This window comes from Cyrtonyx montezumae, unplaced genomic scaffold (genome assembly GCF_038088225.1).
Source record: "Cyrtonyx montezumae isolate F1298 unplaced genomic scaffold, pur_monq_1.0 scaffold_3, whole genome shotgun sequence".
Taxonomy (NCBI): Eukaryota; Metazoa; Chordata; class Aves; order Galliformes; family Odontophoridae; genus Cyrtonyx; species Cyrtonyx montezumae.
In genome coordinates this window covers 76,546,313-76,574,219 of record NW_027072034.1, presented here as the reverse complement: position 1 = coordinate 76,574,219, position 27,907 = coordinate 76,546,313, and the positions used below count along the sequence as shown (strand labels likewise).

The following is a 27,907-nucleotide window of genomic DNA, read 5'->3' as shown; positions in this document are numbered from 1 at the left end:
AGCAGGTAAAGAGAAGACTAGAGCCCTTTGAGAACAACAGCAACTCCAGAGACAGATTCATGCTCCCAAGTCTGATATATAAGAGGATCCAACATGACATAAACTGAATTCCTGTTGGAAAAAGGTGCAGGACATTCCTACAAGCAACATAATCAGGTAACTCACGTATTTTTAGTATTATACATTTGGAAATAACAGAATGGTAGAAACATACTTTGACTACAAATCCAGTGTTCTGAAGTAAAATTGTTAATGATAATGATGAGAGTGAATCATTGTCAACTGCTTAAACCTTCAGCAAAGTGGGCAAAAGTACAAAGGCTTGTTGATGAAGACTAAGCATTGGAATCAGTTCTGTGCTTAAAACATGCACTAAACTGAGGATTTCTTATTTTATGGTATGTTTCTTCCCTTCTGAACTACAAATTTGATGTCTTACAAAGCAATTAGTTGTTCACTAATTGCAGCTTAAGAAATACTTTCTGGAGAATTAATCCTCTCTTAAAAGCTCACAGAGGTGGAAGCATTATTAATGTTAATTTAACATTCATCAGACTCTTAATAGGTTTATTTTTAGAAGAGGTCATTAATACAGAATATTATTTATCTCAATTGGAGAGGGAAAAATTAATTTTGTCACATTATTGAAAAGATTATAGAAAGAAACAAGGAGAAAGAAACACTTTTGTGCTCCAGCTTATCTTCTAAAATTTGGTAGCGATCAAGTAGTCATTTGCACAGGCAGGTTTATGAGTTGATACATGGCATATTGTTAAGCAACTCCTTCTAGACAGTTATTTGTATTCCCTCTCTCTCTTCTTTCTCTTCAGTAGGAGAGTACAGTAGAAAAATGCTATGTTCCTGATACTCTTTCTGATGAAATTTACTAAATAAAATACATTAGAAAAAGTAAACTGTTCTGCCTATTTCTGCTACATATTCATACAATGTTAGGAGAATAAATACTTATTTCTAGCCCCAAATTGTAGAATCTGGTCCCTTTCACCAAAATGTAAGTGCATAATTAGGAAAGGATTATTGTGCACATTCCTTCAAATTGCAATGATTGCAGAATTGCAGAAATTAATCCTGGAAAGATTAGAGTGTTTTGTGTTTGGCCTTGCTCATAGAACCATATTAGAACTTAGAAGGGACCTTAAAGTTCATCCAGTTTCAACCCCCAGCACTGGGCACGGCTGCTACCCACCAGTTCAGGCTGCCAACGGCCCATTCAGCCTGGCTTTGAGTGCCTCGAAGGATGGGGCATCCACAGTTTCTCCAGGCAGCCTACGACAGTGCTTCACTATTCTAGGAGTGAAATTTTTCTAACATCTAATCTAAATCTCCTCCTAGTTTAAAATCATTACCTTTTGTCCTGTCAGTATCCACCCAGGCAAAAAGTCAGTCTTCAGAAGGCTGCAATGAGATTTCCCCAGAGCCTACTCTTCTCCAGCCAAAACAAGCGCATTTCCCTCAGCCTTTCTTCATAGGAGAGGTACTCCAACCCTCTGATCATCTTCACAGCCCTTCTTTAGAACTGCTACAACAGCTCCACATCCTTCCTGTACTGGCAGCACCAGACCTGGACACAGTACTCCATCTGAGGCCTCATAAGGGCAGAGAGAAGGGGCACAATCCCTTCCTTTCCCTGCTGGCCACCCCTCTTTTGATGCAGCCCAGGGCACTGCTGGCCTTCCAGGCTTAAAGCACACACAGCAGGTTTTGTTGTATTTGACAACAGATGAATTCAAATCAGAATTACACAACGGAATTAAACTATTTCAGAATACTCTAAACTACGATTAGACTTCTCCCTTTTTTCTTATTCTCCATCCACAGTTGTGTCGACTTTTTGTCTTTAGCTGCCACAGACTACATCCGCTGTCATAACATAGACAGCAGCACAATTATCTGAAGAGACAAACTGTTCTTTACACAAGTTTTCCTTCTATTGCTTCTGTTGTCAATATATTTAAATAACCCAAGTGTAAATACCTAGTATACTAGTAACAAATATAAAGGTAGCAAAAGGCCAGTGGAACAAGAGCTGGGAGTTGTATACCTGGAAAGCTAAGATATTAAAGAAAAATCTCTGAACTCTACTGAAATACAAGCAGATAGAATCAGAATTTTGGAAAATTAAAATATTTTAATTGATGTACAGCTACAAATAAATTATACTCCTGTTTATAAGTCTCTCCAAACCCAAACATTTTTCTAAACTATGTGTAAGAAAGAGGTATAGTTTGTAAAATGTACTGATTTTTTAAATTTATTAGAAACTCATATTTTAGGTCTTCTGTTTTACTTTAATAGTTTGAAAGTCCTAGAGAAATAACATTTCCCCAACATTTATTTTTTTTTTCCAGTCAGTAATTTCAATTTAACTCAGAAGCTAAACTGTGAAAAACAGCCTGCTTGTCCTCAAAAATTGGATTCCCTCGTTCACATCAATTAAGAATTATTCTCCTCTGGAAAAACCAGGGAAGAACAGAATTCCTGAAAGAGAGAAATAAAGTATAGTCTACAATATCAAGGATCAGAGAATCTGTAAAGGTTGGAAAAGACCACAGAGTTGTCATTTAGTCCAACCTTCAACCCAACATCAAGAAGTTATGAACTCAGGTCCAAGCTCTATGTTAAGAAGCTACTTCCTCTTTTTACTCTAATGAATCACAGGGTAGTAGTTTCTATCACAGATACATGTTCCCTTTTACTCACTGCACAATGAATTTAAGGAAAAGCAGTAAGAAATGAACATAAGAAAAATGAAAGATAATTGCATCACAAAAGATAGAAGGGAAGGAAAAAGAGAAACATGACTTTGTTATTTAGGCACTGCTCCTGGTGTTGACATAGACTACTAGTAGTTTTGGGCAGGTTGCATAGGATAGAAATTTCATAGACCTATTGTAAATAGGTTCCAAGCACTGGTTAATTTTGAGTAACAACTTCTCAAGGTGAGACATCCCTTTTAATTCTTCCTCTGGAAAATAGGAAGATGTATTTGCTCCACAGGAGTGTTATCTCTCCTCTTAAAAGTCTGTATCTCACTGCAAGAAAGCGCTTCACAGTGCAAAAAGAAATGAAGGAAAAATGAATATTTAAATTAAAAGGAAGGGCCCACACCAAGAAAAGCTACAAATCTATCAGAAAGTTACAGATTTATTCTGTTTTGGTCTTTTAAGAAGAGTTCTGGCCAGAAAGAAAAACAGCACCTTAGCTCACGACTCATGATTTTTCACAACCTAGCACTATTTATCTTGTTAAATGATGTTTTTATGACAATAGAACATTGTTAAATCCAGAATTTATTTTAAGCACTCCAAATCTGGAAGGACACAAAACATGCCACTAGGGAATGTATAGAATTTAGATTCATGTTCATTTCACCCTTTCACTTGGCTTAGTATGCCCACTGTCAAGGAAAGGTTTCACAGACCATTTGCTGCAATGCTGACCAGACTGTGGCAGTTGGTCTACTGTCATCAGGAAGGTTTGTGATGGAAAATTCATATAAGCTATATTAATTGGTGAATTAGTTAAGTGGAAAAAATATTCTGAGTATAGGATTCTTCTCGTGCTTCTAACAAGGACTTCAGCAAGAGGCAGTTTTAGCACAAAGGGAGGATTTGTTTAACGAAACAGACCCAACTGGTATAGGTATCTTGGGAGCTGCTCAAGGTTTTCTCTGCAGTTGTCCACGGGGTTGTCTGGCTTCCAGTTTCTTCTTATCCTTTGCTATTACATCATTTGCTTTCTCAGGAAGGAGAGCAAGGATATTAATAAAGTTATGTGGATAAGCAGCTTTAATAGGAGATGCAAGAAAACGCACAGCCAAACTTTGAAATCTGCTGCACCAAAATTCCCAGAGAAGTTCTGACCAAATTCATTTTTAGAAGTCCATTCACAAACTCAAACATTTAGCAAAAACTTTCCAAAAACAGTTAAAGGCAATCAGAAAAATTTCAAAGCCATTCATTAAACTAAGGTTTCTTTCTTTCCTTGTCAGTTTCTGACTTTTGCTGCACTTTACAGACAAATCAATACCCCAACCTTTGATTTGCTGCGAAAGAGCTTCTCTTGAAAGTTTGCAGATTTTTTTTTATTGTTTTTGATATTAATTATTTAATTCTTACAGCTATAGCTCTCACAGCATGAAAAAAAATAGGAGCTTGAATTAAAGGAAGGAAAAGGAGAAAAGAACCACGCACAAAAAAATACAGTGCGATTTTTAGATGACGTACTATAAAACAATTTTCTTTCAGTTACAGGAATGGACTGCCACTATTCTATCTGGGGAGTTTTGGCCTTTCTAAGTTTGGCTCTGATTTTTTCATTGATAATGAATATTTCACACTATATGAAAAAGAAGCAAGAAGGTAAGTAACATTCTCTCTCTGTAAGGGATGGAATTTGAGAGCTTAAAAACATCTGTAGAGAATGCTATTGAATCTGGGAGATGTCAAACCAACAGACTACCTGTTTTGAATCTTAAAGTTATCTTTTGACAAGAGTGATTCTAGCTTGATTCTGTAACTTGTAAATATTTAAGAGTAAGATAAGATTACAGGATTATTACTGCTGCATAGCCCAGTACTAAAAACAGCAGCCCGAATTCATCATCTGAAGACAAACCAGCAGCACATTTATACAGTGAAGAACTAAAAAATAAAACATTAGCCAGAAATAAAAGTGTATTTTTAAGATCAGTAACTCCCCTTTTATAGAATATTTTTGACGTGACTGATTTAACATATGTACGTTAACAATGAGTCTGAGTAGCTGCATTAATACAAAATACATTCAAGGAAATTGCATCCTCTTCCAATTCCTAAAACTTATTTGAATTTCAGATGTCATAAATTTTGCACGATTTATTTGAAAAAAAAAATTGAATTGCTCTTTATCATGGGATTCCAGCTCTTAATCCAACACATCAGGAACAAATAACTTAGTTACATAAATTAAACAAATGTCTATTAATTTATGTTAGAGGATGACTACTCTGTTTTTTGCTAAAATTAAGTAAGATTTTTCATATAACTGACTACAGAAGTACAACCTGAACCATTCCCATTCAGGCAAGTGCCTTTATGCTGGGAAATTGCCATCTTGTGCTGCACGCATATGGATGAACAAATACTGTTAGATCAAAACGTTTTAAACATATTCACATGCATAGATAACCTAGGTAAGCAGGAGGCTTACACCTGTAAGCCGAATTCATGATGAATAAGAGAACTGGTATGACAGGCTATTAGAGGAGATTCTGGAGTGTTCTGGAAGAAGGGGGAGAAAGTACTGCCTTTTTGTTTTCTTTTGACTTTTATTGTTACTTGGCAGATATTTATGTGATGAAAAAAAATCACAGACATTTACAAAACTAACCTTGAGCAAGGTTGCAGTCAGATGGGCTTAGGCTGCAGTATTCATAGTATCAGAGTTTTACCATGGCAAATTCTGGAGTTCTGGAGAACAAGATATAAAGCCATCTATTCCTGAGTTATTAATCAAGCTCTAGCAATAAATCTCTCTGCCTCAGTTTCTTCATCTGTAGATCTCTTGGAGACAGGAGCAACCGAGCCAGTAAAACAAATGAACCTTTCATCTTCTAATATAAATACATGAAGCGCTTCTCTAGGCAGAGAAACAGATGAGTTAGAAGCAGAAAGAGGAGGAAGCGAGAAATTAATCCCATGCGTTACAGTACGCTTTCGGGAGAAAGGATTGCATTTGATGTTGCTTAACAAAATAGAGATTGAAGACCTTCCTGTAAACTAGCACAAAATGTGTAGGCACAGAGCAGAAACATTACACAAGCAGTTTTTAAAATTATTATTCAAAAGTAATTGAGTGAAGCAGGGGACAACTGAAAGTGCTTCGGCACCAGAGTTTTCAATTTCACTCTCTACAGTGAAGCCAAAAGCACATCAGTTAAGAAGAATTCAGATAATTGTCTTAAGGAGAACATTTTCTTTTCACTTTTTTTTTTAATTTTTTTTTCCAGCTAAAACGTATAAAGACAATGAAGACAACACTCAAAGGTAAGCTGTATAACAATAACAACAACAACAACAACAAAACCTTTCTGAGAAGAGTAAAGTATGCAATAAATGATGATAGATGCCTTTAGAGGAAAATTCAATATCTTACATGGCCTGCCAGGAAATACTGGAGAGCAGAATGGTTGTGGGGAAAAAAAAAAGTAAGAAGGCAGAGGAAAAATTTCCATGAAGAAGATAGGTCCTTTAGACATTTCATCAACAACAAAAAAACCACATGCCAATATGATAGTCATATATACTGAAGGAAGCACAATGTATTGTGTTAAGGCACTATTTACTATTTGAATTCAGTGAATCTATAGTGAAGAGAACACTCAAAATAATGAGGAATAATAATCTGTTATTTCATTCTTGTGGAACAATAATTTGCATTTACATTTCTTTTACACATTACATTCCAAAGCAATAAAGCAGTTTGTGTGCATTGATTCCAGATGCTGGACAGCTCCTGGTCTGTCACCAAGTTTGTTGCACTTAATTCCATATTAAAGTTACTGTGGAAAACAGAGATGGAAGGAATTTCATCTTGACTCAAGAATATCAGGCTCTTGAAACATAAACACAAAAGCTGCTGTCTGCTTCTCAAAATCAATCCTTGTTAACACATTCCCTGCAAATTGGGAAGTCCCCCTGTTTTGTTACTGCCTGTTCATCTGAAAAATACCACTGGAATGAAGTGGTGTAAGATTTCATTACTTGATCCTCTTGACAAAGCATGGAATAGGGACACAATAGGATCAGGCAGTGAACCTCTCAAACAACCCTCATTTTTACAAACATGCTTGAAAACATTTTCAAACAACACCAGGTAGCAAAACACAATGCTGTTAAATATACAAAGCTGAACTTTGCTTTGATCTTGTCTAGGTGCATTGATATAAGAATTATAGTTCTTTTTAAGGTAACCTCCAACAGAAGCATGATTTTAATGCTTTCATTTGCCCTGCAAAACGGTCTCAAGAAGACAAAGTGGACTTCTTTCAGATGAAAACAAACTAAAAACTTGAACTCCAAGTTTTTGAAGAGGGACTTCAGTGCATTGTACCAGACTTAAATCCACACTCCCATACGATATGATTATATGATATGCTAACCAGATAAAGTAGGAGATAAGGTACAGTGACCCATGAAATTCTTTTCAGACCTCTCTACAGTGTTTTTTTCACTATTGTTAAGCGATAATTAATATTTTAGAACTCCATCAAACAGTAGTTTAGTAGTCTTGAGATAAGTTTTACACCTAGCAGAATTACAGAAAATTCAGTACATAGCTTGCTAACAAATCTCTCTTCAGAATACAGGCTATGTAATTTCTTCTCCTTTTGTGAAGATAATGTTACTATCCCCTTATCTTGGTTTTTAGGTCACATACAGTGTTCTACTATGTATGTGTAAAATGTTAACAGCAGAATAGTGGAGTCCTGTAACAGCAACAGTACCAATGCAATGAAAAGGTGTTACAAAGAAAGAAGAAAACTGAGTGCTCACTGGAAAAACTCCAAAAGGAGGGATCTCCAACAAGAGAGTTGGGCAGTCAGCCCTTAAGTGAGGTCTAAGAGAGGTTGAGCCTGGCTCCACCCCTTCTGGTTACACAAGTGAATTGCCTTCACCTGTGCTCCCAGGACTGACCAGGTCTTTCCTCCAGGTGCTCAATCAGTAGTTCAGGCTGCGACTCAGTAGTTCCCATACAAGTCCCAAAAGTTTATGAAGCAATTTAAAATTATTTTTCTATTCCTATTCTAGCTATGATGATTGTTACACAAGAGATGACCCAGTTTATGGCAATCTCAGTCAAGATGTTTTAGGTAAGCTTCACTGTAAGAACACGTGTTTATTCAGTGTCTATAAGAAATGCAGAATTAAAAGCCAACCGTCCAACACATTGTGTTTCTCAGCAGTCCGGAGAATCTTTCCCTTTTTAAGAATGCTTTACAGACTCCTACTTGGGGCCTACATCAAATCACCATACTGCACTATTTATAAGAAGAGGTTTCATATTGAATCTAACTTCTTACAGTCCCAACAGTACTGCTCAAACACTTCAAAACCAAGGGCTTTTCTATAGGTAAAGCTGCACCCATTTAAATAACACACTTGGCACACACGCTTCAGAATGACTTAAGACACAAATTTCCTTCTGCCCAAAGCCAGTGTCCCCAGACAAGGTAGCACATACCTGCTTCTCTCTGCTGGCCATTCACAAATCAAAGGCGTTAACAGAAATGCAGCACAGCCCATGTTAGCTGGACAGTGGGCAGACTGCTTCACTGGGCTGAAGTGAACGATCCTCTGCAGCAGGAATCCTTACCGCATTAGAGGCAGTAAACTCATAACTGCAGCTGGATATAGACACCAAGGGTGCATCACTCAAAGCCTACTAGTCTCTGTATAGCTCTGTAGCTGAAAAGGTTGCTTGTACGGACAAATACACTGATATGTCAAGTTACTCTCAACAGAAACTGTTCTAGCAGCACCACATGTCCATTCAGGGAATAACGAGGAGCTTCCCATCTAGCCATGGGAACAGTACGTTTTCTGGCTCAGAGTGTCTGCATCAGAATTTCTTGGCTTATTGCCTCTCTATAAGCAGAGGAAGACAGAAGTGATGTCACTTCAAAACAAACTTCTAACGAAGTGAGCTGGTGGGGATGAGGGGGTACTTCTGTAATAGCGAGGATTTGTTAATAGGATCTTTTAATTCTGAGTAAAGCGTCTTAACCAAAATACTTTTCTACTTTTAAATTACAGAGGAATGTTGTTATGAGCAGATGAAGTCCCAGGCTCAAAGGCCAGTTAACGAGCTACAGGTATCTGTACATTAATTTTTGACTTCTGAATTAGAGTAACATGGTATGTCACAGAGTTCTTGTGTTCACCCCATGACTATAAATAATAAAAATCCTCCTGCTGCACATCATGACAATTACCACACTTCAGTGTCTCAGTTTATCAGAGAATTCAAACATATTTGAATTTTTGTTCAATTTGGGTCATTAGTAAGGGAAAAGAAAGATTACAGACAGCTCATTTCCACCCCTGTGGCATAATAAAGCTCAGTCACAAGCAAACCAGACTCAATTAGACATGCATCATGCAATCACAAATTTGACTGGTTCTCTCCTGTCCAGTACAAAAATCTATATTCCTTAACAAGTGAAAGACAACCGATTTCCTGTTGGTTCATGTTTGGTTGTTACTTGGAGACCTAAAAGCATACAAGTTTCAATTGAAATCTGTTTGTAACTGAAGCTCTCCTAACATCAATTTTGGAGCTACTTTCCAGGTATTCTATAAGGAGTTTTTCTCCCTTCTTATTAAGATTTATTTTCATAAACTTCATAGATACAAAACCTTCTTTGGAAATTTCATTGCCAAAAACACTCAACAATTTGGCTTGAAAAACACAGAGAGGAGCAGTGGAAATACAAAGCATATGTTTTACACGGGGAATCAGATAACATATGCAGAAAAAAAAATCACCCATTATTACTTCTTTTCCTATATTTTCTTTTCTCTGCACAAAGTCTGTGAAAAATGTTGTGCTAATAATGGGGTTCTAATAAATCAAATTGTTTATCTGTTTTTCTTCATGCAATGTCCTGCATCTCAAAGAACTTGGAATGATTATGTAAACTGCCCTTATTTCCCCACAGAGAATCTTCAAAATGATACCTGGAAGAGGGTTTGCTCTCTGTCACAATTATAACAATGATAATTGGCTCATATTCTTATATTAGTTTGCTTTCTGTGCTGTCATAACATAATCACTTGTGCTTATAATGGGTTAATTTACAGCTTGTTCAGGTAAACCTCAGCCCCTACTATGATTACCGTGTAGACATGCTCAAAGCCTTAGACAATTTCAAAGCAAACAACTACTGAATGTTAATTATAAATTTCCTTCCAGGTGGAATCAGTTGATCAGATGTGTTATGCCTCACTTGATCACAGTGCCAAGGGAAAACGCAGAAAACCAAGGAGGAAGAAAGACCCTTCATTAGAGGAAGGAGAAGAAAGATCATCAAAATCCACCATTATGGCTTCCAAAGTTACCATTTACCTCAACAGTGAGCAACTGGCTGCTGAAAATACAGCAAATGTAGAAGCCATTCATGATGATCCCATAAGATTGATGGGTTTGATTCATAGGACAAATGGAGAGAACATTTGAAGTGGTTTCATAAGCCAAGTATGAAATCAAAGTGAGATCTGCTTTATTCAGTCTGGAGGAACAGTGAATGATTAGAGGTAGCATCCTGGCAAACTCACACAACAAACAATGGTGTGAAGCAGCTAAGTGAAATATTCCAAGTCATATTCTAACCACATCTATGGACTAAGGAAGAAATAGCTGTAGGTTCATGCTGCCACTATAAAGGACCTGTCCTGAATACATTTTGAAAGGGAGCTGCAAACAGAGATGCTACCTTCTACATGGTAAAGTAAAACTTAATCTTTTGTTTAGAAACAATCATCAACCTTCATACAGTCCCAGGGGACCTACTAAATTGCCTGTAGAACTCATGTAGAGTATGACTACTCTTCTACATAGGTTTTAACAGTACTTTTGGAAAGAAATGGTGTTCCACACATGCACACTTGAGGATTCAGATGTCTTCCCAATTAAAAATGGATCTGTATTCAAAATTGTGTATTTTCCTATAGTGAATAGTTCACAGCATGGGTGTCCAAACTTTTGGCTTGCCTGGGCTGCACTCAGCAAAAAGAAATTGCTTTGGCCAACATTATGGCTGTTGCTGAATGATGGGGCACACCCAGGGCCAGCTTGGGAAGAGCCACTTCCATGACACCGTGGGGCAGGTCTAATTATTAGCTGTCTTAAGCTTCACGCAGCCTGCAGGTCATAGGCTGGACATGCCTGGTCTACAGTAATAATACAATATACCTAAAGCTAATTAGAAAATTACTGGACTTGTTTAAAGCAGTACTTTTACATCTAGGAAAATTTAGCAATACTCATATATCCTTAGTTTTCTTTTGTGAGCTATAGCATCATACATCTCAAATCCTCACTTCTCTACTAACATAACACTGTATTCATTTGTATTCAAGAATAAGTAATGATATTGGCAAATGGTTTGTAACAATCAGTTTCTGCCAGAGGATTTTTTCCTTCTAATATTCTATTTTATATTTAAATTCCTACTGGGTTTCATAGCGCCTTTATCAATAACTTCTTCACAAAAGTAAAGAACTTATTTCCCCACTTAATTTACATTCTGTGCACACATTCATCTTTAGACTTCCAACTCATCAGATGGTAAGCTTTTATAGAGCGGGGATTTATTTTTATGTGGCACATTCTGGGAGTCAGTAAGTGTTGCAGCAGAAAAACAGTAAGAAATGTTGATGTGCTATGCCTACCCTCTACGTTTTGGACAGTTAAAAAAACCAAAAGAAAACACTAACAAATCAATCAATCAATGCAGAGCACATGGCCAAGAAGCTTAAAATGCTAAAGGACATTCAGAGTGCCAATGGTGTCTCAGGTCCTAAAGGAGACAGCAGCTCTAAATCAGTTAGAAAAATCAAACCACCTGTAACAAAAAAAGTCTATAAAAGCAACATTTCTATGAAGGGAACAGCAACAACAAATATATGTATAAGTAAAAAAAGTTTAGTCCATGTTTATTTTAGCTTATTTGACAAACCACTTTAAGCATGCCTTAACTCCTCTAGACCAAAAGGAAAAAGCAAACCCCTGTAGTCCAAGCTGCTCAGTGGTATTATTACCTATCTTGAAGTGAAATCAAACCAATACAAACAGGTCACTCCAAAATAATGCCTCCTACTTATTTCCATGGAAGCTACAACAGATACAAAAAGCACAATAACACTGTTTCATAGAGCAAATTCTCAGTTACAAAATATTATTTTTCCATATAGTCACCACCATTAGCCATGCATTCTCACCAGTGATGAACAAGAGCCTGAAAAAGACAAGAGCCTGAACAGTAATCCACTGCTGCTGTCACTGCTGTTGAAACACAGCACCCAAAGCCTCACTGCTTGGTTCACAGCCACTGTCTGGTTCCAGAAACGTTCAGTAAGTTGATGAATGTCAATGGGAGCAATGTTTTTCGCATGGAGGAATTCAATTACACACCTTTACTTCGTATGTACTTCCATATCAGGTTCAGTTTTGTCAGACTGCCCCCTGCTGCCATGTTACATGACAACAAAACATAAGAGAATATTGGCAGGATACCTCCACAGCCAGACCATCAATATCCACCTTTAACATAATAAAATTAGAGGTGTTACTTTCAGAGCTGCCCTCATAATTGCAACAAAATAAGAAAAGTAGCACCACTGAATTTTTATAGGCCTATGCCAGGCATCCTCCAGCAGCCGTGATAGGCTCTTGGTGATATCATACTTTTTAGAATGCAGATGAAAGTGGTCGTTAGAGGAACAAACTCCAAAAATAATTATGTAACTTCCTCCTATTCTTTGCTACTGTTCACACACAGACAAAAGAGAACTAGGATAAGCTTATTTTCCAGCACATGAAGTTTTCCAAGAACTACCTTAAAATTCCAAGTAATTTCCATACATGGAATGAACTATTTCTGTTCTTTAAATAAATCTGCTTTCCTACCTGGATAAGCTTGTATTCTGTTGCTGCTTAGAAGTCATATCCGTACACCCAGAAACTAATTACAGTTTACATTTGGAACAGATAACAGAGTTTCATACTAAGTACTTCCTCAAGAAATAGAAGGAAATAATAACCTCAACAAGCCCAAGAAGAAAGTAATTAATAAATTACATACCTTAATATTCACCTATTCCTTGAGCCAGAAGAAAAGTGAGCCACTAAAGCAGTACTAAAAGACACCCTTAAATTGTCAAAGAAAATATAACTCACTGAAGCTGCCTCCTTCTTCCATTTCGCAGCACTTAAAAACACCAAAGACTTGATTGTAAGTGCTACAACAATGTAAAAGCAGAAACAAACAAAAAAACCCAACATCCAAACCAAACCAAAGAGCACATGGCCCAAAACAAAGCTCAGCCAAATTAATTTTCCCTTCTCTGAAGCTTGGAAAGATGATGTGGAGCAATGCAGTTCAAACAGAGCGTACATGACCTGACACCAAGAAAACTGTCACCCTGATAAGGAAAAACACAGCAAGAAAAACCGTTGGGACCCTGCCAAATCTTTTTCATGTATTTCTTGTAGATACATAAACATTTCCTGTGAATTTATTCCTGAAATAAAATTTTTAAAGCAGTGTAATTCAATGGAAAGCACAGCAATAACAGAGCAGCAAGGTCTCAGGTCACAGCCAGGAAGGACTTGCCCAAATGCAACAGCCATGAGCACAGAAATAAGGAAAGAAGCTGCCTACCTTCAGAAGGCCTCACGTACACAGGGATCTCCTGTGAGAAACCCTCACCTCCACTGCCAGCCCTTAAATGAGGTTTGGGAAGGGGTGGACCCTGGCTCCACCACTTCTGGTCACTGAGGTGCATTGCTTGCACCTGAGTTCCCCTGGGTTGGCCCTGCCTTCCCACCAGGTGCTCCGTCACTGCTTCAAGCCACATCTCAGCATTTCCACTACAAGCAGGTATTTGTTCAAAACATGCATTTATTGAGAACATACATTATGTCAGGTAGAATTTGAACAGAACACAGAGGAATACAATTACCCAGCTGAAGTTTATTTCAGGCATTTAGAATTGACATGTCTGTGTAACAGGAATAGGGTACAATTCAGCAAGTGCTGAGTTTGTTCAAGTCTTAGTACATGTAGATGAAGAATCAAGATTAAAATCAAAATTGAATCATAAACGTTTATCAGCAGATAAAAAGAAAATACAGATTGCATTCTAATATTATAAATACTGCTAAATATATAATTCAAATAAAATCATACAAAGGAAATCTGGTTCCTTGCAACACCTGATGAACCCAAGAATTATGAAGCGCACTGTAAGAAAGCTGGAGTTAGTTCCTGAAGATTTATGTTATGAAGAAGAATAGGTCAGCATTAATTGTGCATTACAGGAATGCTCCTGTCTAATAAGGATTTCTTCTTTAAAATACTCAAGTTTTATTAATACATCTGTGAGTTTTGATGAAACAAACAATCCATAAACTATAATACAATGTCATTTTCTCTGTATGTCATGAAGGCTCCTTGGTGAGTCTTGATCAGGATGTTGTCTAAGGGATCTCTAGGATTTCGGTCTGTCCCATCAGTGTAGCTTAGCTTTCTGGATACCCTATATAAAATAATCATTTAGAACAAAGGAAGTTACACAAAAATACTGTAATTGCTGACTATTTAATGAAAAAAAAAAAACCAAACAAACCACTAAAGCAGGATAGCTGTACACGTTGACTGTGAACAGCAGTGGGACTCGTTGCAGCCTCCGATGTGTGTTCAGCTGAAGAGGGAACTTTTTAACATCTACTTTAAATGAATTATGTTTAATTTGACAAATAATTATAGCAGTGTAGTTATAGGAAAGTGTTCAGTTTATGCATTTTCTTTCCTGAAATGTCTTTTTCATAATCAGTTTCTAGAAAAAGGCAGACATTCTAAATGGAAGTGAATACTCCTTTCCTTTCTACACCCATTCATTGCAACATTTCGCCACCTGCTTAGGTATAAAACTTCTGAGGGCTGCAAAGCCACTGAAAAGCTTCATTCCTGGGATGTTTATTACAACCATACAAAGCTATCCCACACCTCAGGCCTAAGGAATCTTGCCACTTTACAGTCTGTTTAGCTACAAATGAGCAAACATGCAGTTGTGCAATTAATGAATGAAAAAATAAATTCTAATGCAGATGGATTGGCAAAAAAAACAATCTGACATTCTCAGTTCCTATGCTTTCTGAAACTTCTCTACTTGCATGCAATAACAAAAGAAAAATCTTTTCCTTCTTCTGAACAATTACAAATTATTAAATAATGAGCTGTCTTTCTGATCATGTTCTCCATACAAATTGTTTAAAAGTACATTCAGGCTTTCTTTGACATTTTAATTAGCATATAGTCAGAAAAATTTGAAACCAGCTATTGGATCACCTCAAGCATAGTGAAAGCATTAACTGGCTTCGAATCCAGGCAGGTAGCAAAATTTGTGGTGCCAAATGAGACTTTCTGGCAAAGGATTTAAAAATTGTTTCATAAAACACAGCAAAACTATTCAAGAACTTCTAATGCTTTTTATTTCTGCTGCCTACTAGGCTGGCTTGTAAGAAAAAACCCATGAGATCAGAAAAGTGAGAAGCCTTCAGAAGTCCTATTTTCTACAGAATGTGGATGTCACATGCCAGTATCCTGGGTGCTAAAAGTTTTCTTGTTCCAGAGAAAACTGTTATTGGTAATAGCAATAACAGAAGAAGAGGTGAGGACCTCAAACACACAGCCATTACTCGTTTACAAAGAGCCAAAGGACATACAACTATGCCAAACTGCAAAGAAGCTGACTTTTAATCTACTTAAATGATAATATAGTGAACTCTCCAGAAGTTGCCTTCCAGAGTTCAAGTCTACAGGTTTGATTAGCTTTGACTCTCTAAAGCATCCATGCCCGTTTTCAATTTAGAAGTACTAATTTAAGCAACAACTTCTATACCATTAACATAAAAGTGGAACAGAAAGAATTTTTGAAATTTCTCCAAAGGAACTTACTTTTGGTGGCATTTCACAGCACTTCCAGGGCTGCTGCAATTTGGCATTACCCTAGGACAACTAGAGTGGGCACCTGTAATCTCCAATTCTGGTGATGAAAAATAATATTATGAAAAGGATAAGAGCTATGCAAAGTTAACACAAACACCATAGTACATGGTTAAAATACTATATATGGTAGCAAATATATACATATATTTATACATATAGATTTTATATATTTAAGCATGTATATTATATGTGCATATTTAAATATTTACATTATATTTTAATATATAAAGTATATTTATATGTACATACATATTTATATAGTATTTTATATAGTATGTGTATATATTTATTTATATGTGTTACTACCATATATATATATATACAAACACACACACATATATATATATATACACACACATACACACTTCAATCAGCAAATTTCCTTACAGAAATATTCTAATGGAAAAGGTTGTGGAAAAATTAAGTTTAAAGACCTTTTACACCACATACATGTAAGTCTCAAATACATTTAAGAATAAGCATTTTGAAAGAACTAGCTTATCAAAACCAATACAAATAAAAGCAGAAGAAACAGGTGATTCCAGGAAAAAAAAAAGAAAAAAAAGGTATAGATGAAGTGAGAGTTAAAATTTGAGGAAAGTAAAATAAGACAGATGGCAATAATCAAAATGTTTGTAAAAATTATGTATCGGTACAGAAAACGCAACAAGGCAAAAAAACCAACCATGCAAAGAAATGCATTTCTTTTACCATTTTCTCTTTGTTTAGTAGTTGACAGTTTTTCATGAAATCTTTCACAGCATTTTCCCTTACACTTTGATTAGTTATTTGATGACCAAATATTAATAAAAGCCAAGTAAATAAAATAAATATTGCTGATTTTTAGCAAGCCAGAAAAACAATTCAGCTTATATTGTAAACATGCTTTAATCGAAGTCAGATTATTAGAAGAAAACTATAAAATGAGTATCTAGAACCTTAAACTCATGCAGCTTTTCAGGGTAGCATTTGAATAAAATTCTACTGTTCTGAATCACCAAAAGCTGCCTTCTTCAGATCAGTAATTAAATTCACCTTCACAAGTAACAACAGCCATGCAACAGCGCAAGCACAGATTTTTGTACAGCTGAAGAATCCAAACAAAAGCATTTGGTTATTCAAGTTGTTATTAATAAACTAGCAGTTTTCTGCTGAACATTTACATATAGAAAATAAAAACAGCATAAAGAAAAAAAGTAATAAACAATAAGCAATACCTTAGTAGGGAAACCCCTGCAGAAAAGCTTCTTAAACTGCTATTAACATGAAAATCAAGAAACCCTTTTGTACTTAGATTCCTTACATATGGAAGTAAAACTCAACAAATCCAATTATTACTGAAGAAGAGCTATCTCATAGAAATACGTGTATATAGTGGAAAACCATAGATATACTCTTGAAAGAAGTGATTGCTAAAGCAGTAATTCATACAGCCTCTGAAACTAACCTTTCAAGGAAGCATCAGGAATAACAAGAAAAGTTTTATCTGAAGAAGCGTGAAACCCAGAGTCCTGAAAATAAAGCATCAACCTACTACATCAGTGGAAAAAAAACCTCAAGTTATTTTTTCACAATTTGCTTTAGAAGAAACAACGAGGAGCTTGGCAATAAAGGCTCCATTTTAAACAATTCTGGTAATTCCAACAGAACCCGACAAAGCTTCATTTCCTTTTATTCGCGTATGTAGTAAATAAAATACAATCATTTCAGAAGGATAGGATGTTAATTAGCAAGGTCACTGCCTGAAATGATCTTAACCAGTGACACAGTGCATTAAGAACATGAGGAAATCTTTTAGTGAGGATTTTGAAACAACTTTCAACGTTATGAAGCAATGATGTTCCCCACAGGAGGCTTGACACAATTACTAATACTTGGTTAGCAAACTAACCTCGTCAAGCTCACAAGATAACCACACCAAACAACCAGTGTTGGAAGTATGCTGATACTAGTCTCTGCTGATACTAGTAGAAATGTTTCAACATCTCTCTAATTTAAAGTGTTTCTCCAAATATCATCAAAATGATCATTCTCACAACATCTTTAAATACCTGATGATGACAGTTGTGACTGTTAAAAAATCTGGTGCTGCTGCCATTGTGTGGGCTAACAAAATCCATGCCAACTGCCTGAAGATCACCATATTTCCTGTGAGAAATCTGTTGATACTTGGGTGAAAAAAAATGTTCAGGTACATTTTTCAGTCGCTTTACTGGTGAAGAAAGAAGATCATTTTGAAAATTTCCTAGTCTCTTAACTCTGGGAATTGCATATAGAGATCGAACAGGTGAGTTGACAAGAGCATTTACAGTTTCGGACATCTGTATTCCTTCATATTTTCTTAAATTTGAAGCTCTCTGAAAACCAGGTATTTTTGGAAACACCTCACTAGACAGCTGCTGATAAATCTTCTCAAATGCAGTATTATTGGACCTCAGAGAACTACTGGAAGTATTCTTCATCATTCCTCCTTTCTCTTCAAGCTGCTGTGAGTTTGAAAGCGGTTTTGGCAACGCTAAAGGCTTTTGGATTCCTTTGGAACACAGTTTGTAGTAGAGTTTGTCAAATGCATCTTTGTATTTCTGGGGTGTCTTTGAAGGACTCTGCTTGACAGACAACGAGGAAAATGAGTGTCTGCGTTGGAAAAAATTCCACCTCTCAGAAATACTTGCTTCAGGATTTATGAGCAATGTACCTGATGTAAGGCAATCGTTTTTGATACGTGTAGAAGTGTTACTGTCGCTACCAGCACTGCAAGTAGATGAGCAAAAACCTGATGTATCATCGGAAGGAAAGTCCTTTTTTTGAGTTTTACTTTCTTTTACCATATGAAGTGCCACTGACCCTGAAGTGGTAGAAGATGTTCTAAAAGGGGATTCCAAAGAGTGTTGGTAAGTCAGCTTTCCACTTCTGTTATATTTTGAACTGTTCCATGAGACAGTAGTCTGTAATTGATCTTCTGCTAGAAAAGTCTCTCCCATTCTAGCAAAAGCATTAGGAACAGCAGTCTGTTCAGAAACTTTTTGGTCCTCTCCAAATACCAAATGATGATCCAAACTGGAATCCATTTCCATTTCATTTGCATCACTGTATGAAAATGGTACCAGACTGGATAAGTTAACAGTAGAACACTGATCATCACAAAGTCCACTATTCTCATTAACACTAATTCCATAAGTTTGATTCTGGATGTCTTTGCTACTGCTGCATATGCTGGGTAGTGCTTTCTTCAGTCTGAGTGGTCTGAATCTTCTTATTTTTTCTGCGGTGATACTGAGCTTTGGTCTTCTAGCATGCCATCTTTTGTGCCTACAGTATCCAAACATGTATTTAAATGTTTTTTTCTGACTTTCCCTTGTAATAAGCTTTGTCAGCACCTCTACCATTTTAGGATACAAGTCTGCAAGTGTTACATTGCTCCAGGAACAACCTTCATCAGCAGACTGATATTCTTCCAGTGTTCTATTATAGCGAGTTTCATTCATCTCTTGAAAAGATTGATGCCTGGGTACAGTTATTGTATTTGGTGTCATAGGAACACCAGAAAATTGTAACTGGTGAGGGCTGGAAGAAGGACATTCATTTGCCAACTCTACTTCCTTTCTGCAAACACTACTTTGGTTGCCTATTCAAAACAGAAAAAAAACCTATTAAAACATTTCAGTAACATGACTTGAAATATCGCATGTCATACAGATATTCTTAATATAATAGCATATATCATTAAGCTTTTTTGCCAAGCTAAATGGATTATTAACATACCATTGTTTAGGAGAAATTAAAAGTTTTCTAAACTGCATTGAATTAAAAAAGTATAAAAATTATAGAAGACAGAAATAAAATGTTTTGGAAAAAGAAAAAAAAAAAAAACACCAAATAATTTTGAAATAACTTAATATATAGACAGAAAATACATTTATTGCAGAGGCAGACTGCTTCACTCTAATTTCTGACCAGAAAGGGACAGCCTCAACCTACAGTTTTTAATATATATATTTGTGTTTCTTGAAATCTTTGTGCTTAAATAGTAGCAGTGCAGCTTCCCTTCAGGTAAAGCACAATAAGAATTCTTCTTCCATTATCTATTACAACCACTTGAACTTTCTCTTGCATTTTCACATCATAAGAATCATGCTTTTTGTAGTCTTCAGGCTTGAAACATTTACACCAAAATTCTATATAAAGTTTCCAGAATCAAGTCTGGAAATATTACTAGTGAACTACTGCTTTGACTACCAGCAGATCCAAAACCATTCATTGAATCAAATATAGGCAGTAATGAAACAGTCAGGCTTTCATTAAATTGAACTTTCTTCTGCTGAAATTTGTAGGTACACATTTTTTGGGAGGGCTGTTTAAGAAAGCTGCTTTTATGTATACCAACTATTTCGGGTTTTTCAAGTACATTTTTCCATAAGCAATTCACATCTAACTTTCTATAAGAATTCAGTTTGCAGAACTGTTCTGTTGGTTAGTGTTCTTGTGTTTTCAATTAATTCTTATTTTTAAAAAAGTTCAACTTAAACAATATTTTATAACCAACATATTTGACCCACACCCAGAAGATACAGTTGTACCTATCAGTTGCACTGGAGGAGCTACATGACTCGAACGTTCCACCTGAAAAATGAACAAAGTAAAAAATACACGTGAATTCATCCTGGATTTTTTGCATGTTAAAGGTAACATTAAAATTCTATTTGTGTCTCCTCCTGCCCTTCCCTTAATATATTAGGTCCTATATAGTAAAATTATAAAAGGAGGAAAAAGTTTAGTTTAAAGACTTCATTAAGATTTCCTGAGTCCCAGAAAGTTCTTATAACCTTTGCAGGTTCTACATTATATACTATATTTCAATCCTTTTACCAGATTCAAAACTGTATTTGTTGATATATTTATATCTATACATTAACATACACACACACACATATCCACACAGAAATTCTGAAGTTATATATATTTATATGGATAATCTACTGATCTCGGGCATATCTGGTAAGCAATAGATGCTGTAGCATGTAATGTAAAGAAACTGAATTCAAAATCTCATTTGTTTCCTTCTAAAAACCTCAAACTGAGGCTTTTCAGAAGATCTACTGAAGTGAAAACCAATTCACACATCATGGTAAAAAGAAAAAAGTATAAAATTCAAAAGTATTTGGATACTGTCTGCTAAGTTTCTTATGATCATTGCAATCAAAGATTTGAGATACTGGGATATTTACACAGGAGGCAAGCAGCAGAGAAGTTATATTAAGATTCATTGTGCTGCAGAATCATTGTGTTTGTCTAATTAGCAAATAACTTCTAACAGAAGAGGAGAAATATGTTACTGTAATCCATTTGGGAATTCCTCTTCCATTATCTTGTACTATCACATCCACTTGAAGTTGTACTTTCTCTTGCATTTTCACATCATCTACACCCAGATTCTTAAGGGAAAAAAAAAAGGAGATTAAAACACAAAAGTTATTGACACAGAAAAGGACAAATACATTGCTTAGGTTTATTTCCAACTGGTGTTATTCAGATGAGGATTTCCAGTGAGCATGAAACATATTATTTTAATGTATGATTTACGTTAAAAAAAAACACCAAAAACTCAAGAAGGAACGGTATGACAAAACAAAGACAAGTAGCTAATTGATCCAAGGAACTTACTGGCTGAAAAAAACAACAAAAACCCAACCCAAAACAACCAGCCAATTCCCCAGAAACCCTGTAAGAATCAGCAAAATGGCTCCAGTGATAAGTTACAGAGCAATTTGGTGAAAAAAGATAGGTGCTTTTTAATTAGAGAAAATAATCGCCAATGTCTAAAACATTTGCCAAACAAAATAGAAAAGTAAAGAATTTTTTGGCAACTGTATTTGAGCAAGCAGAACACAGGAAATGAATGGCTAAACACACAAGATGCATATTGTTTTTCTTCATAACTAGTTTGAGTAGTCCTGATGCCTGTAGCATAGCTTTGGCAAAAAAACCAGCAGATGATTCTACACTCTGCTTTTGTCACACTAGTTGTTATTTCAGGTTTACTCTTGATATTAGACTGCCTGAGGAGAACTATCATATTTTAAAAGTGTTTTCACCTTGTGATTTGTCTTGTTTTTCTTTTTGCAAACCTACAACAGCTTTCATCACAGTTGCCTAATCTGTACAGTGTATGGTTTTCTCTGGTGCACTAATACCCGAACATGATAATTATTTCAATAAATGGCATTGCGAAGAACAATATGAACTTCTAATTTTGCTTTACTGACTATAAACATGCCGTAAGATGCTTACTGCAGAAAGTCTTCTGCTGAGAGCACATTAACTCTTCAGACAAATGCAAACTATACGTGTCATTCAATTACTTCTATTAAACACAAAATTATTCTATTACATTAGACACCAGAAATGTTTACCTGGAAGTGAATGTCTTCAAATTTTCTTCTCACTGACACTATATCAGCATCGCTTTCTTCATCAGCAGTTTGATCTTAAACAGTAAATAAAACTTATCCTCAACATCAGAAATCAAGTTTCACAGAAGTGTTTTAAACAAATACCGTGTGACATTTGACTAAGAAGTTTCACTGCAGAAAACTGTTTGCTACGATAAAGCTCTACGTGTGCATTACATTTCCATTTCAAGTCCAATTGAAAAGCATGATTTATAGGCTCATAAATAACTTGGGAGGAAACAGAGAAGAGTGAAGGCAACTTGTCTGCAGCCATTTCAGAAGTTAAAATATTTTCGAAGTATTTCTTTGCAAGTGTATTCACATATCATTCCCACTTCCTTCTTGCTATATTTCTAATTATCCAGCAAACACAGTACGGAAACAAATGTTGTCACTTTCTTGTGACATGCTTTTCTCAGGTTTTATTATCAAGACAGCCAAGTGAGACTTGAGAATATTAAAAAACAAGTGCAGAATTTCCAACTCAATTTTTGGACTTCTTCTGAAATCTTTTACAAAAAATAACTGTAGATGTAGCCAGATATTTCAAATCATCACTAGCTAAAGCCTCAGCGTTTCATCATTAATAAAACATTTGACTACATTGTAAGCCTCAATTTATCAGCTTCTTTGGCTGTTACGTATTTGTCCCATGTTCAGCTTTAATCATGGAAAAGAAAGGAGAAAACTCCTGAAAGAGAAAGTGAGCAAAAAATTCTTAGTTACAAAACCAATCAAACCATTGTGTTTTCATAGAACGGCTTGGGTTGGAAGGGATCCCAAGGATCATAGAGTTCCAACCCTGCTGCCAGAGGCAGGGCCGCCAACCTCCAGCTCTGGTACTAGACAGCATTGCCCAGAGCTCCATCCAACCTGGTCTCAAACACCTCCAGGGTTGGAGCATCCACAGCCTCTCTGGGCAGCCTGTTCCAGCACCTCACCACTCTCTGTGGAGAGCTTCCCTTGACATCTTTCATACTATTCTTAAATCACTAAATCAGAATGAAAACTTTTCCCAGAAAATACCATATTCCTTTTTTGTTCCCTGTTATTGCTATTGTTAGAAAAAGCACCGTGGATTGCCACTATAGAGTTAGGATGAAGATAAATATGAGAGAAACAGTTTTTAAGGGAGACCACAAAATTTTGCATCCTCTTGTGAAACTACTGATCAACCAGAGGGCTGGCTTCAGCAATCTAACTTGAGTACAATTATTTTATTAGAAACCCACACCAGCCAGACTGTCAAAGTTCCTTCATACAGATTTGCAAATCCCTGGAACATTAATTATTTGCAAAGGAGTATGGCATAGCATATGTTATGTAGTATGGCATGGCATATATTTCACTATATATGCACACAATACACAAATATTATCTAAAAGATGTATCATATTGAAGAGAAGAATGTCAATGAGGGGATTACTGTCAATTTTACATTGTGAGTTTGATGCTATCTTCTAAACTAAAATGTATTTAGACCATTCACCTTGAATTTGTCCCTTTCTCTCCAAACAAACCATTTTTTTCTTTGAGCTTATTCCAACTGATAGAAAGATCATTTTTCTACTCTCACTATACTTTGCATAAAGAACCAAAGAAGGTAGGTCCTAATCATTTTCCCTATTAAGTGTAGAACAGTACTTATTGCTAATCATCTCTATATTAAACCGACCAAACAAACAACAAATCAATAGGGTGAATTCAATTTCTGAGCAAGGAATCCAAATCCCCCACTGGTTTCTAGGTTGTACTGTATTTAGATAGAGCTGGGGACTCACTGAGGCTGCTATAAGCCTCTCCAGTCTTTTTCTAGTACATCTGTAGGAGAAATAAGAAGAGTGGATAACCACATTCTTGTATGCTGCTACGAGGATACTAGTCTTAACTGCATCACTCATTTAACCCACGAGTGCAAAAGACAAAGGGAACTTAGATAAGCTAGGCTACAAAATCCTCTGAAACTCATTTCCTATATTTTATTGCACAGGTTGAGAATACACACTTAAGTCAACACACTTAAGCAGTGGGTGGTACGTTCCTGTGGTGGTGACAGTGGCAGTGTGTCACCTCTGTGTACATATGTTTATGAGCATGGCATGTAAGCTCTTGTTCACTGCACGCAAAACCACACAGCTAACAGTGGTGGCTACATGAAAAAACACTCATTGAGCAGATTTCCTCTTTTCACATTTCAATGTATGTATTATTCTGTATTAACTAGCACTTGAATTGACCAATTTAAATGTTTGCAATTTAAGCACATTACCTGCAGTCTTTTGACTTCTTACACGATCCTGCTCCTGCAATTAGAAACAGGAAAAAAATGTCAAAGAATCTCAGAACAGCAAAGTTACTTTAACTGAAGCCTTCATTTTCTTTGGCATATCTTCCAAGTAGGCACTTCCTAAATAACCATTCAGTTTCCTTCAGCTTCTGCAAGGCTTTACCAGCAAAGTCACAAATGCATAGTAAAAGATGCCTGATCTTTCAAATTCTTACTGCTAAAATCACTATGAGAATATATGCTACAGTTACCTTGGCATATAAGAGAGGCTAAAATAAAATTCTTCTTACAGCCATTAATGGATTAAGTCTGAAAAGTTGTGCAGTCACGTCGTGTTGCAATGCTTCGGAGGTGATGCACAAGGAAAGAGAAATACAAGCCACATTTCTCTCTCTATTAAATCCACCCTTAAGCCCCAAGACTAAACATCACTCCTCATCTCCTCACACTATAGGGTTCAGAACAGCTTCTGTGCTGGGTAATAAGGCACACTACACAGCTTTGCTTTTTTTAAAACAGGTAACATGGGAAGCAGAGCAGCAAGGTAGCTTTTTACATTTACTGAGAAACACTGAGCCTCTGACAAAGCTCTTTTGAGCTCTTATGAAGGACTTCAGGAAACAGAGTAAGAAGTGACTGTAGAACATCACTGCTTAGAATAAAAATATACAGAAAACACGCCCACAACACTATAAATAGAAAACAGCTTTCCAGCTTTACTGATAGCATATAATCATCTATTTCCATGCATCTAATGTGATATTCTTAACCAATCTATCCTATCCTAAAACCCTATTTTAAATAAGTTATTGATGTTAGTGATTGATGCCTCTTGCATGTATTAAATGGCACAACAAAATTAGAATCTATTCCTATAGAAATATAGGAAAGAGATTTAGAACTATTGACTACATAGTAGGACTATCTTATTAGGTACCTTAAATAGTTTTCTAAGCTTCTTGATTGATAGATCTCCCCATTGTTTTGTTCCTAGAAATCACAAGAAATGTTAATACAAACACAGCATTTCTTATAAAATTATTTACCTACATTGAGTGGTAGTAACAAGATGATGAACTGAGCAATCTTCAGCACAGTTGTTGAAACAGCTATGTTTAAAGCCATACTAAAGGCTTTATGTACTGACATCCAATATCACAGACCATGTGCATAGAAGCTACTGAGTTAAAACTGCAAACAAGTCTTTCCAAATTGAAGACTGTATATTACGATGCTGTATGCATACTCAGTCTCTACCCTGCCCCCAGCCTTTGGTGAGCACTCAGTGCATCCGTTATGCTGAGCTTGAAGTTGTGGCAGCACTTCATGCCTACGTTGTTCTCTACAAGAACTGACGTGTCAATTACACATCATAATCCATAATTCAGTATAGATCAAGTCCTGCAGAATATTTCAGCTCTCAGTAACCAAGCTACTAAGCTACAGGCCCCAACAGCACTCGAGAGAAATCTATTTTCAAACAGCTTCTTCCCCCTCAAAAAGCTCTCCATAAGTATTAGCCACTTAACAGATTGACAATTATAATGAAAGGTTGCAACATATGACATGGCATAATAAGATATAGATTTATGATAAGAACTTGAACACTCAGTGAAAAATTAAAGACACTACATATCTGTTCTACCCTGATATTTGACACACTAGAAATATATAACCTATAGCAGCACTAAGAAAGATAAGAAGAGCTGAAACTACAGAATACAATCATGCCATCTTCCTGCTACTGCCTCTGCAACTTTGTTTTAGTCTTCAGCATTTTGATTAGAACACTTCAAGTCATTCAAATATTAACAGCTGTTTTCCTGTTGTCTAAAACAGACCACACAAGGGACTGAAAAAGTGCATGTAAACCACCTCTCCTTGTACTTCTATGCTCATAGAAGAGTTCACAAAATAACTCCACCCCCAAGTAGACAAAAGTCAGAACTTGTTGAAATCTCCCATTATCTGTCAACAGCTGCATACTTCATCATGTCTAAATGCAAAGCCTGTAAATAAAATATATGTGAAGCTGAAAGAAGCTCTTACCATCAGGTGTGTCATAAGTGAGGGTTTCCATGGAAATAAGGAAATCATCTTCAAAAGGATGGTTATACTAAATAAAAACACCATTAAATATTAGATTAAAAGACAGAATCATAGAATGACTGGACTTGAAATAGACATCACAGATCATCTAGTTCCAATCCTACTGCCACATGCAGGGTTAGTGACCACTACTAGATCAACCACCACCTCAGGCAGCCCAGGGCCCCTCCAACCTGGCCTTGAACACCTCCAGGGATGGGCACACTCAACCTCTCCGGGCAGGTTTCCCCAGAACCTTCCCTTCTCCAAGCTAGACAAGTCCAGTTCCCTCAGCATTTCTTCACAGGAGAGGTGCTCCAGTCCTTTAATCATCTTTGTGGCCCTACTCCAAACCCTCACATATGTATTGCGCTAGGGGTCCCAGGCCTGGACGCAGTACTTAAGATGAGGCCTCATAAGGGCAGAGTAGAGGGGGAACATCCCCTCCCTCTCCCTGCTAGCCATCCCTCTTCTGATGCAGCCCAGGATACTGCTGGCCTATCTGGGCTGCAAGAGCCTCCTCCCGCCGGCAGCGCAGCCCGCGGGCCTCTCCCGCTCCCGCCACGGCCTGGCACGGCGCCCAGCCATCGCGGACCTCACCCGTTCCACGATATCAAGGATGGACGCCTGGAAGCGGGCGCTGCTCCGCCACAAGCATTCGTCCAGATTCAATGCCATGACGCGGGGCCGCCAGCGTCACCACACTCCCCACTACCTCCCCCGCTTCCCCCCCTTCCCAACGCCGATTCAAACTGCGCGCGTCCCGCCCCGCTTGCCGCCTTCCATTGGGTAACGTAATTCAGGTGTCGCAGCCATTCACAGTGCGCTGTGCGCGGATATTTTCTCTCTGATTGGTTACTCCGGTTGTCAGTCCGGCTCAGAGCTCTCCCATTGGACGCAGGGCCGGCGGCCGAGTGCGGCGGGAAGACGCTGATGTACGTAACAGCAGCCTCATTGGTTGCGGAGCTGCTGTTTGTGTGTTGTTCTTTGCTCCGCTTGTTTATGGACGGATAGAGCCCGTTTTCTCCTTGTGTGCGCAGTCACATCTTGTAGCCCTAATTCTAGAGGCGAAGTTATGGCGTCCAATCCTGGGACAGGAATGGGAGTGACCTCCGTAAGCTTGTTGCTATATATTCCCATCAGTGCACCTGCTCGCAGTAGCAAGTGTGACTTAACGGTGTGATGAGGGGGAAGAGTCAATTTTTAGAGTCGCAGAACATTCTGACTTGTAAGGGACGCGCAAGTATCACAGAATCATAGAGACATACCATGGCTTGGATGGTTGGAAAT

General features: G+C 37.0%; 3 protein-coding genes across 3 annotated transcripts in view; 2 read left to right on the top strand and 1 right to left on the bottom strand.

The window, feature by feature from the left end:
• Window positions 1–27,907, top strand: part of HHLA2 (HHLA2 member of B7 family) — a 296,207-nt gene that overhangs the window by 149,206 nt on the left and 119,094 nt on the right.
• Window positions 7–10,837, top strand: LOC136052115 (T-cell receptor-associated transmembrane adapter 1). The gene is made up of 6 exons (XM_065741981.1): window positions 7–156; window positions 4,269–4,382; window positions 6,011–6,047; window positions 7,812–7,873; window positions 8,817–8,875; window positions 9,976–10,837. Exons 2-6 carry the CDS (start codon window positions 4,277–4,279, stop codon window positions 10,237–10,239), a joined length of 528 nt encoding a protein of 175 aa, XP_065598053.1. The 5' UTR covers window positions 7–156; window positions 4,269–4,276; the 3' UTR covers window positions 10,240–10,837.
• HJURP (Holliday junction recognition protein) lies at window positions 13,742–27,305 on the bottom strand. The gene is made up of 11 exons (XM_065741986.1): window positions 27,218–27,305; window positions 26,579–26,645; window positions 25,467–25,519; window positions 24,512–24,539; window positions 22,204–22,277; window positions 21,127–21,225; window positions 20,371–20,413; window positions 17,845–19,418; window positions 17,241–17,304; window positions 15,743–15,830; window positions 13,742–14,321 (listed from the first exon to the last, which is right to left on the bottom strand). The coding sequence occupies exons 1-11, from the start codon at window positions 27,293–27,295 to the stop codon at window positions 14,195–14,197; spliced, it is 2,295 nt and encodes a 764-aa protein (XP_065598058.1). The 5' UTR covers window positions 27,296–27,305; the 3' UTR covers window positions 13,742–14,194.